The sequence below is a fragment of the Gavialis gangeticus genome, unplaced genomic scaffold (assembly GCF_001723915.1).
Source record: "Gavialis gangeticus isolate Ggan-Ray unplaced genomic scaffold, GavGan_comp1, whole genome shotgun sequence".
NCBI lineage: Eukaryota > Metazoa > Chordata > Crocodylia > Gavialidae > Gavialis > Gavialis gangeticus.
The window spans coordinates 18,341,754-18,353,140 of record NW_017729002.1 but is presented as its reverse complement, the minus strand read 5'-3'; the positions used below and the strand labels follow the sequence as shown (position 1 = coordinate 18,353,140).

The 11,387-nt window shown below is 52.5% G+C and overlaps 1 protein-coding gene across 1 annotated transcript in view; it reads left to right on the top strand.

The window, feature by feature from the left end:
- The window catches only part of LOC109290688 (coronin-7-like), a 245,643-nt gene that overhangs the window by 96,291 nt on the left and 137,965 nt on the right, over positions 1–11,387 (top strand). The window contains exons 8-9 of the mRNA XM_019507396.1: positions 5,879–5,965; positions 9,145–9,227. Of these exons, the coding sequence (XP_019362941.1) occupies positions 5,879–5,965; positions 9,145–9,227 (170 nt within the window). The remainder of the gene's footprint in view (positions 1–5,878; positions 5,966–9,144; positions 9,228–11,387) is intronic.

The window sequence follows — 11,387 nt, the reverse complement described above, 5'->3', positions numbered from 1 at the left end:
GTAATCGAGTCCAGCCCCCTGCCCCAGGGGCAGGAAGTCAGCAGGGATCATAGGATCCCAGAAAGATAAGCATCCAAATGCGTCCTGAAGGCGTTCAAAGTGGGTGCTTGAACCACCTTCGGCAGCAGTCTATTCCAAACCTTGGGGGCTCGGACAGTGAAGAAGTTCATTCTTATGTCCAGCCTGAATTGGTCGCAGCAGAGTTTGTGACCATTTGATCTTGTCATCCCTTGGGGCACTCTGGTGAACAGACGTCCCCCCAGATCCTAATGAGCACCCCTGATAAACTTATAGGTGGCCACCAGATCACCCCCGAGCCTGCGCTTTTCCTCTCATCATAAGGTCTGTTTTCCTGACCTCTGATAATGCACGTGGCTCTCCTCTGCACCCTCTCAAGTTTCTCCACATCCTTTTTGAATTGTGGAGCCCAAAACTGGATGCAGTACTCCAGCTGCGGCCTCACCAAGGCCGAGTACAACAGGATAATGACGTCCTGGGATTTGCCTGAGAAGCATCTCTGGATGCAAGCCAGCTTTTTGCTCACTTTACTAGCCACTGCATCACACTGAAGGCTCATGTTCATCTTGTGGTCAGTCATGACCCCCAAGTCCCTTTCATTCATAGTGCTAACCAACGTAGCCCTGCCAAGCCTATAAGCATGCTGCAGGTTTTTCCTCCCCAGGTGGAGAACCTTGCTGTGGTGGCGAGGTGCCACCACAGGCTCCCGAAGGGGAGAGGAGAATCCCCGCAGGTCCCAAACCCTGGAAACAGACCCCCGGCATGGGTGACTTACCCCTTGCCAGACAGCCAGAGCAGGAGCTGGGACCGTGGCCGCAGGAGCCGGCATTATGCCGGCTGTTTAGTAAGCTGTTTCCTGCGTGGGGAACAGCTGGACCAATCGCGGCGGCTGTACCGGCCACCATGGGAAAGTTGAAAAGCCCCACCGGCACCAGGGCGGAGGAGGAGCTGGGGAGAGAGAGTGCTGGTGGACAGCACGCTAGATGTGCTGAGGCTCCAGTGAGGAAAAGGAGCGGCGCAGCCTGCACGGCTCCCACAGGCCACGCAGGAGAAACTTTTGAGCCCCCTACAGGAGGGCAGGCCACTCAACACGTCAGGCCCCAACCATCACACTTGCATTTTTCGGTGTTGAACACCATCAGGTTCTCGTCCGCCCATTTCCTGAGCCTGTCAAGATCTGCCTGGATCACCCTCCTGTCCTCAGGTGCGGATGCTTTACCCCAGAGTTTGGTGTCATTGGCAAACTTGGCCAGTCTGCTTCTGACACCAATGTCCACATCATTGATGAAGATGTTAAATAGTATAGGCCCTAGGACAGAGCCTTGTGGGACCCCACTGGTCACAGCACACCACGATGACTGACTCCTGTCGACTACCATCCTCTGGGTCCTACCGCGGAGCCAATTCCCCAGCCAGCGGATGGTGGTGAGGTCGAGGCCACAGTTAGTCAGTTTAGCCAAGAGGTGATTGTGGGATAGCAGATCGAAGGCTTTTTTTAAAGTCAAGATATACAATGTTGGTCTCTTCCCCCTTGTCCAGGTGATAAGTCATCTGGTCGTAAAAGGAAATGAGATAGGTCAAGCAAGACCTACCCGTAACAAACCCATGCTGGGTATCCCTCAGGATATTGCCTTCAGCTAGTCTGTTAAGGATGGCCTCTTTGATAATCTTTTCCAAGACCTTCCCCAGGATAGAGGTCAGGTTGATGGGCCTGTAGTTTGCTGGATCTACTTTCCTCATTTCCTTGAAGATGGGCACCACATTGGCACTCTTCCAATCATCGGGCATTTCACCAGAGCGCCAAGAGCTCTCAAAGATCCATGCCAGGGGCTGAGCTATGATGCTCGCCAGCTCCCTGAGTACCCTGGGGTGTAACCCATCAGGGCTGGCTGACTTGAAGGTATCCAGCCTGTCAAGGTGTTCCTTCACGAGGTCAGCTTCAATGGAGGGCAAGGAATCTCCCCCACCCGGGCCTCCCTGACCCATAGTGGGCAGGGCCGTCCCACGGGACTGGTGAAAAACTGACGCAAAGTACCTATTTAGCAAAATTGATTTAGAATCAGTCTGTGTTAAAGTGCTCCCCCCCTCCAAGATATTGCCAAGCCCTGGTTTACAGCAATTCTAAAAAATGATTGGAGCAGATTGGATGTGCACCCCCAGGCTGAGAGCTACCACTATGGATCCTGCACAGCAACAGCAAATGAACTAGCATGGGCTACCTATGTTTCAGCTGTCTTCACAAGTGGTAGCACTATATTGAAGCTGGAGCCCCCCTGTCAGAAGAAAAAGCTGTGTTTGGGATGGAAACATTCAGCTTTGCTAAGCAGATGTGACTAGGTGGGTCACAGGACTTGGGGCTTGGGCTGGCAGCATCAGTAGTGAGAGCCAACTCCAACCATTGATTATTGTGCCTTGTTTGGGAAGATTGATGGGGCGATTCTCATGGTAACACAGTTGCTTCTCTCTGCAAGCCCCCAGGCAATGCCACCATGGCTGGCTTGGGCAGAGTTCTGTGCAGTTCTGCAGGCTCTGGCGCAGCCATCTTCTGGCAGCAGTGGGCACAAAATATACCTTCTTATGAGATGGCCTTTGGTCAGTTGATGAAGGGGGCTCTGACACTGCCTGCAGTGGAGTGGGCTAGTCCCCATGACCAGTGCAATGTGAGATGCATTTTATTCAGTAAGTGTCTAGGACAGTCCCAGACAGGTCTGAGTTTCTCCTGTCCCTGTCCTGGCCGTGCTGCTGAGTGGGGGTGCTGCAGGCCCATTTGCTCTAAGCCTGTTTAAACTGCTACTAAACAGCCTTTTGGGCTCAGAATGGAGCAGTACTCTGGCTTTCCCTGGCCAGCATGGCCTCATCTTCCAACCTGTGGATTTGCAGGGTTTCCATGCTCAGTGCTCTCTCCCTTCTCTGAGTGCTGGCGGCTGCACTTTCCTATGATGCTGCAGCATTGGCATGTGGTACCCTGCATGGTGAGGCCATTGGAGGCTGGCATGGATGGCCCATTGTGACATTCAAAAGCCAGCAGGGGCCTTTTTGCACTAGGGGGACAGTACTCCATGTATTCAAGCCCTAATGGCAGGGCTGTGCAGAGTTGCTGGTCTGGAACGGTGCTTTCCCACATTGGGGTAGTGGTGGGATGAAGCCGTGGAGCTGTCCAGTTTTGTGCTTTACCAGAGACTTTATGCTGCATGTTCAGGCTCTTTGTTCCCTTTTAGCAATGATCTCTCTTAAAAAGTCCCTTTGGGACAAAAAGAACAGAGTAAAAGCTCCGCCTTGCCATCCCTTTGAGCTGAGTCCACAGCTGGTATCACCAGTTTCCCACTGATGGGACAGAGGCAGCTGCTGAAAGAAATGAGGCTGCCCAGGCACAGCAAGCTGGCTGCCAGTGCTCCATCCTTGCTCATGCCGATTCCCTGCATGAGTGTTGCCTCACTGCGTCTGTGCGTAGGACATGTCTACATTTCTCACTGGTGTTAGCATCCTTGGGTGCCCTGTGTTACTGCTGTATGCACATCTAGCCGCATAAGAAGTCACTGTGCTGGGGACAGGCTGGTTTGGCCTGGTGTAAGTTTCCTGCTGCTGAGTTGTCCGTGGGAGCTGCCTTGGTGTTGGCTGTGCTGAGAAAGCCCTGTCTACCCAAAAGATGCTATTTCTCAACACAGATAGCACCAGGTGGGCTCTGTGTCCCTCTGGAATCTTGGAGGCCTTTGGGGTGACTGCGTTCACTTCCCATATAGGAATTTCTCCAGGGTCGGACCATTAGCACCTCTCCGTCTGCAGAAAGAGTTGGTTTGGTGTCTCTTCTGAGCACAGACAGTGGTGACCTCTGTTCTGAGCTGCATCCATGGCATCACCAAGTAGCAGCCTGTGCAGTAGGGCATTGTGCTCAGGCAGGGGCTCTGTGTAGGAGCACTTACAGGTGAATTGCACACCCTGTTCTGGCTGCATTTTCAGCCTGATGCAAGCTGCTTTTGAGAGCTGACAGGCCCAGCATGCCTGCTAGCTGGTAGCACTGGGCAGCCTCTGGTTTGCAGCATATGCTTTCTGGCCATTTGCAGTAACAAGGGTCTGCCCATCAGGCTCTTGAGGTAATTACTAATGGGGGCTCCCAGGGAGCAAGCACAGCTGGGCTGAGCTCTTCTGAACTCTGGCATATGTAAAGTGCCCTTCGCTGTTTAGCTCTGACAGAGGCCTCTGCTGTTCTGTGACACGTCTAAAACATTAGTGCATTGGCTTTTTTTTAAATGGAAACTTTACAAATGAGAGGGAGGTGGTGGTTCTGTCCTCTCGTGCGTAACAGGGGCAGGCACCAGATGATGGGCTCCTTTGGGATGCTGATAACCACAGGACCCATCTGGGGACCATCTGACGCATGGCAGCCAGCCAGAAGCTAGCTAGTTAATTATAGCTAATCCTTTGCCCTTCCTCTAGAAAGCGACATTGGAGAATAGCAGCCGGGACTTTCTTAGTGCTTCTGTATCGGATGTGCTCAGTGTATTGCAAACAAGAGATGATGTATTTCTACCTGCAGTCACAGCAAGCTCAGCCTAGCCTAGGGAATCATGTGGGGACCCTTCTTCCTTGCCTGCTACTCCCAGTAAGGGAGTCTGAAGAACAAATTAGGCTTCTGGTATCTATGAGTCCATTCACCTGTCATGTTATGGGGCTCAGTAGATGACTGTGCCAGACCAGAAGGGTGGAGGCTTCACATCCCTTCCCCAGAGCCAAGTTTGCAGGGAGAAAGAGCTGAAACAATGCATCTCAGTCAGCAAATGCATCTCAGAGCACAAGCTGAGTGTGGGTGAGGGTGCTTTTACTTACTTTTCAGAGCAGAATCAGGCTTTTTCAAATGAGCTTTTCATTATGAAATCATTGTGCAAGTGCTAACCCTCAGCATGGCTAGAACCCAGGGAACAGCATCATTTATGAGATGGAAAAATGGGCAGAGGGGACAAAGGATTTACTCTAACCTACAGCAAGTCCAGACTGAAACTTGGGGATCCCTAACTGTCCTATGCTCAGATCTCCCTTCTTGGGGCTTGTGGTGTTTTGGCATCTTCTGCCCTTGCATGTTGCTGCTGCATGACTGTAGAGGTCTTTTTGTTTGGCTTGGAATAAGAGACCATTTGAAGGGTCTCAATGAAGTAAGCTCCTCTACCTGGCTGCTGTTTTGGGGAAGAGCTGCTTTAGCCAGATCAAATCTTGCTGGTGGCTGCACAGCTGTGTGACTTCACTGTCAGCTTGGAACGGCTTCCTCCCTGTATGTTCCTCTTCCCAGACCCCCATCTCCCAGCCCATAAATAGCGTTGATGGTGCACACAGCAGTACTTATAGAAATGGGGCTTTCCCTACCTTACTTCTCACTTGTATGTCTTGCGATTTTCTCTGCTGCTGTTATGGTGATAATTGCATTTGACTAAGTTCATCTTTCCCTTACTTTGGCCGTGGGCTGAGACACTGCTTCCTGGAAAAGTGACAGTGGAACTGCCTCCCACATATCAAAGTCAGACTCACTTACTTGTTAGTGCTTATCCTCCTGTTGGCCTCTGCGGCCAGCCTTGCCATCTTGGGGGGAATCTGTTGATGTCTCTTGCTTTTTGTACATCATGCCCAGAATGGTTTACTGACTTGGAGGTCATGGGTGTTTCTGAGGCATAGATTTAGCCAGTTGATTTCCCTGATGTAGCAGTGCAGCCTGATTCGGTTGTCTTGAGCTGGTCCCCAGAACAAAAAATCTGCACCATTGCTGCCATTTGTAGCTGTTCTTTAGAGGAAGCCACCTGCAAAACATGAGCTCTGTGGAGCACACACCCCTCCTGCTGCAGCAGTAGTAACCATTGTATCCTCTGTGTTTCAGAGTGTGCAGGGACATGAGAACAACAAGGATTCCAGGCTGATCTGGATGGATGCCAGCGACTACCTCCTTTCTGTTGGATTCAACCAGGTACAGTGCCCAGTCATATTCTCGTGTGATGGGAAATCAGGGTGCCCATTGTCCATTATCAGAGCCTTTACTTAGGGTCATTACTGCGGATTACCTCTCTATGGTCCTATTGTGGCCTGGCTCTGTGCTGGTAGTGTGCACGGTTCATCAGTTCCTGATGGGTGTTGGATGATGAGCAGCTTTCATAACGTCACACTTGGGCTTGGGTGCAGCATGCAGCAGAGGACATGCTAGTGCATACCTGGAGTGACTGACACCCCTCTCCAGCACCTTTGGGGGTGGCAGAATCCCCCCAGTGCTTCTCTCACTATCTGTCCATCCCATCCGAAGAGCAGCTGGCCATTTGGTAAAGAGCCTTTGTGAGGCAGACAGCCCTTCGTACACTGTGAGAGCAAGCATAGTTTTGATTAGAGCACTCTTGGTGTCAGAATTGCCTATGTAGAGCAGACAGCATTACTGTTTGTGATGGCAGGGTGCTGCCAGAGCTCTCTTTAGCTGGGGAGAAGGAGGGGTTTGAACTCAGCCCTCTGTGGTGATGGGCTCTGAGCAAAGCTCAACAGTAGTGCCCAATACTTCTGGCATGTCTACATTAGCACTCGCACTATCTGCCATTAGGGGAGCCTCACTGCTGTCAGCACTAGGGTAGGAAACCTCAGGGTAGAATAGCGGTGGGCTTTTATTTCAGGTGGAGGGCCACTTACTGAATTTTGGCAAGCTGTTGAGGGCTGCATGGGTAGCCCCAGTCCTCGACAGGTGCCCCACCCCCAGTTGCCATTTTGTGACTAGAAGTCCTGTCCCCTAACCCCTGACCTTTATCACCTGAAGTCCTTCCTCTTGCCCCCAGAAGTACTCCTTTCAGCAAGGGGTTTTGTCATCTCAGAACCAGAAAAATACCAAATTATATTCTAAAAATCAAACATCTACAGCATTCATTAATTTGATTTCCAAGAATAGTTTTGTCCTGATTTAGATGTGTTTGTGTAGTGTACACAGAGGTGATTACCCAATAGCTTAAAATGATGTCTTACTCTTGTATATCATGTGGGGGTGGGGTAGGTATAGGTTTGTGGGGGGCTGTGGGGTGTGGGTGGGTATGGGGTTTGTGGAGGGATGACTATGGGGGGAGGGTAGCTGGGGTGTATGAGGGGTTATGGGTGTGGGGGTCTGCATGTATAGCAGCACAATGGGTGTTGTGGGTACATGTGTGTGGTGGGGTGTGGATATGGGACTCACCCTATAAACGTACACACACGTGTGCTGTCCCTGCCTGTGCACATGCATGTGGGGCCCCATGCTCCCTGGTCTGGTGATGGAGCTGGGAGCCAGATGGAGGCAGGAAGAGTGAAATGGTTGGGGGTGGGGCAGGGCTGGGATGCTCAGTTCTGCTGAGGGCTCCCCCTGGGTCCTAATGCCCTGGCTCCTGTCAGCTTTGACAGGCAGACAGGAGCAAATAAATATTAATTCACTAATTTTTTTAGGGGCCCCATGGGATGGATAGAATGGCTTGGTGGGCTGGATGTGGCCCACAGGTCATATTTTGCCTGCTCCTGGGGTAGAGACTAGTGTAGACAGGACCTTGGTGCATAGAAGGAGGGAGCAGTGAGTGAGGAGGAGGTGACCACATCTGTCTCCAGGAGCTGCACTCTGTCCTGCATCCGAGCAAATGCCCTTGCAGTCGGCCAGGCAGGGTTTGCCCATGGGACTGCATGCTGGGCTATGACTGCATGTAGCCTGTGTGCCAGTGCCTGTGAGCTCCTGCCTGCCTATGCCTGGGGAGTGACAGATGCTGACACATCACTGTACACACAGGGATCAAAATGTGTCCATATAGGGTAGTCTCACATTGGTGTCCCCTGGGGCAGCAGGACAGGGCTGGGGAAATCAACAAATTCCATTTGGAACAGCTAACCTTAACCATGCAGTGCAAGTGAGCAGTGAGGCCAGGACAACCCTGGCAGTCTGGGTAGGGGGGGGAAAGCAGGCTCAGCTGCTCTCTGGAGTGTCTAGGAAGAGGTGGCTTGAACCTTGGCACCTGTAGGACAGAGGGACCCAAACTCCATGCCCCCAAGTGCTGCACTGAGACCCAGCAGCTCCCAGGGCAGTTTTGGGATCTGAATATCTGCTCACTTCAAACCTGATTCTTGTGCACTACGGGGTCCCCTTTTAGGAGCTGCCTGTAGGCAGTGGAGGCAGTATGGTTGTTAATACAGTCTGCCCCTGGTTCCCTATTCTGGGGGTGGTCTATGACTTCCTGCTGCTGCTCAGTCCCTTCACTGCTTATTCCAGGTATAACTGAATATGCATATTCCTTTGAGGGGGACTGCCTTCAAGCCTCTGACTCTCTGCCCCCTCCTACCTCTCCCAAGCATTGGGTTCACCATGCATTTGTCTCAGGGTGCACCAGGGTTGCGCGTTCGCAATTTTGCCTTCCTCAGTGGCTTCTTTGGAATGAACAAGGGCATGGCTTCCTGGGGACTTGCCACAGGAGAAGGGGACAATTTGGGTCCTTGTGGCAGGGCTGTGTACTGGCCAGGTAGCAGAGGTTGTGAATCATTCACCATGGGGTCAGAGGTGGCAGGGACAGACCTCTGCAACTGCTGCCTGTGCATAGTCTCTTCTCTCATGGTATGTGAAGCCCAAGCTGTGGTAACTCAGTCCTCAGTGTTATAGAGGTGAGCTCCTGCAGCTGAGCTTCCATCCTCTATGGGGAAGAGTATGTATGTGGGCATTGGCTATGTGTCAGCTGCTGTGTGCCTAAGCTGCCCCCTTTCATGTCACTGTGTCCAGGATGTAGGGCCAGTGCACACAGCCCTGTTTCTGCTCATGGAAGCCACATGTCTGTCACACATCTGCATGAGCCTGAGGGGAAGGGAGACCCCACAGTTCAGGGCAACATCTCCTGTAAGTGTTCTGCTCTCGCAAGGCCATGTCCCAAGGCCAAATCTTTCCTCACTTGTCCCACACAGAGCTAGCCTGCTGTGTTCCCATGAGCCTGCCCCCTCGCAGGGTTGCCTGGTTGCCACAGTGGCATCCCCAGCACTGATGCGTAGAGTGAAGGCCCCTGGCTGGCTTTGCATGCATGTTGTGGCAGGCTGGCTGCACTGGTGATCTCAAGTCACTGAGGACATGTGCGTAGCTCTAACCGTGTGGTGTATGTGTGTGTCTCTGTGCCCTTGCAGATGCGGGAGCGTGAGGTGAAGCTCTGGGATACACGACGGTTCAGCGACTCACTCCTCTCCTGTGCTCTGGACAGCTCCCCAGGGTATGTCTGGGTCCCCCTTTGCCCTGGGAACCCCAGGGTCTGGGTTGCCATGGGAACCCCAGGCTGCATTCATTGGCTGGGGCTAGGGAGGCTGGCCAGGGAGGGGCTCTTGTGCTGTGGGTGCAGCCTTGACTTTGAGTGGTCATGCTTCTCCAGGTGGAGGATGGCAGAGTGCAGCACTCCAGTGCTCGACCTTTGGGGTTTACTCCCTGCGAAGGGGTTGTTCTCAACAATCCAGTGCCAGGCTACTGCCCTGTAGCTCTCCCTGGAGCCTCTTGCTGAAGGCTGCCAGGAGAGTTTGTGCACAGCAACTTGTTAACTCTATGGTTGCCGAACTTGGTGTGAGTAGACACTCACTGTCTCTTTGAAATGTGCTGGTGCTGCTGTCCCCTCTTCCCTGTCCTTGCTCTTGCTGTAATGTTTCATCTCTGTGGCTGCTCTCCTTTCCATGCAGGGCTATGCAGGAGGTGTGGGTGTATGCTCCAGAGTGGTGAGGGGTCTGTGAATATCAGGAAAAGACATGGCAGCATCTTGGGGGGTTAAGGGGTGCACTGGAGGGCAAAGATGCCTGTGCTGGAATGAGGCTGATAGTTTTCACTTGGAGTGCTACTGTGCAGACCAACTATCTCCTGGCTCTGCATGTTGCTGTCATAGAGGCACTCAGGCCATTAGGGAGTTGCCTGTCTAGAGGGGCTGCTTCTGTACCAGCAAAGGTGTGTGCTGTGTCTTCTGTGCATGCAGGGCAGCGGGGGGCTGCTCCAGTGGCCTGGCCTATGTAACTTGCTCTGTGTCTTATCACAGCATGGCTCTGTCATCTTCCCTGGCAGCAGTGGGAGGGAGCAGTATGGGGCAGGGTTTGCCTTCTGAAATCTCCTTGGGTGGAAAATTTCTCAGGACTCAACCCAGTTCCATGACAGGTCTGAGCCAAGTTGCTCAGGACTCTGCTGCCCTGCATGTGGCTCTCTGTTGGCCAGCCCAAGCCCTTGTCATCAAAGAGCACATCGCTGCAACAGCATAGGGAGTTGAGACCCCAGGGGTTCCAGAGTTGATGATACCTTCCATTCTGATCTATTGGCTTACAAAGGACTCCTAGGCAAGGTCTTGTTGGGTGTGGTGGAGATGAGTTCCTTGCTGATTCCTGACTCCCTTTCCTGACCCCTTGGCCCTGTGTTGGGTCGGTGGGAGGATGGAGGCACCCTTTGCTGTGGTCATAAGTCACTCATGCACATCAGGGGTGCCCGTGGAAGAGCCCTGTGCAAGGGGGAGGTGATGGAGGAGTGTGTAATGCCTGGGAATTGCAAGGAGTTGGACATTCTGGAATAAGGAGAGTCCCTTGGTAGGGGCCTTCTCTATGCTACCCTGAGCAATCCTTTCCCCAAATCCTCTCACAACTGTCCCCTCAGCTCTTGGGTCTAGTCACCTGGTTGTAGTGCTAACACTGCACAAACCTGGGGTTTTGGCTGGTGATGAGATGCTTTCATTGTGGGCCTCCTGGGTAGTTGGAAAAGGAACTTCCCTGGCCTTAATGGGTCAGTGCCCCTTCTAAACAAGCTGTGAAGGCAGCTCTTGTGTGCACGGGACAATCAGGGCCCCAGGGGTGAGTAACGCTCTGGTAAACCTGGTCCGAACTCTCCCACACTGCCCACCGAGAGCTTGGACAGGATTTATGGGCTTTCTGAAAACAGCCAGCAGAGGAGCAGCCAGCTCTTTTGTAGGTGTGGGGGTGGGGGGTGAGAGGAGGCCCTACCTTGGAAGAGAGTCCAGGCTGTGCCTGCAAGCTAAGCCTGAGTGCACTGGGGGAGGTTGTCCTGCTGCCCATGGACCGGGACCTGGAGTGGAGCTGGTTGTTTTCCCTTTCTGTGCAGTCCCAGCACTCCCTTTGTTTTTGATTTCTCAAATCTTCTTCAGTATGCTGATGATTGTGTTGTTGTTGCACATATGGAAGAAGCCCTGCAAATGACCCTTAACCGATTCTCTCAAACATACCAGTGCCTGAAACTGATCCTTAACATTGTGGGGAAGAAGGTGCTTCACCAGCCTGCTCTGGTCTAGTCAACAACTCCAGCAAAGATCCTTATTGATGGGTAGAAGCTGGAGAATGTTGAACGCTGCATACCTTGGAACAGCCATCTCTCAAAATAAGCCGACATCGATAAGGAG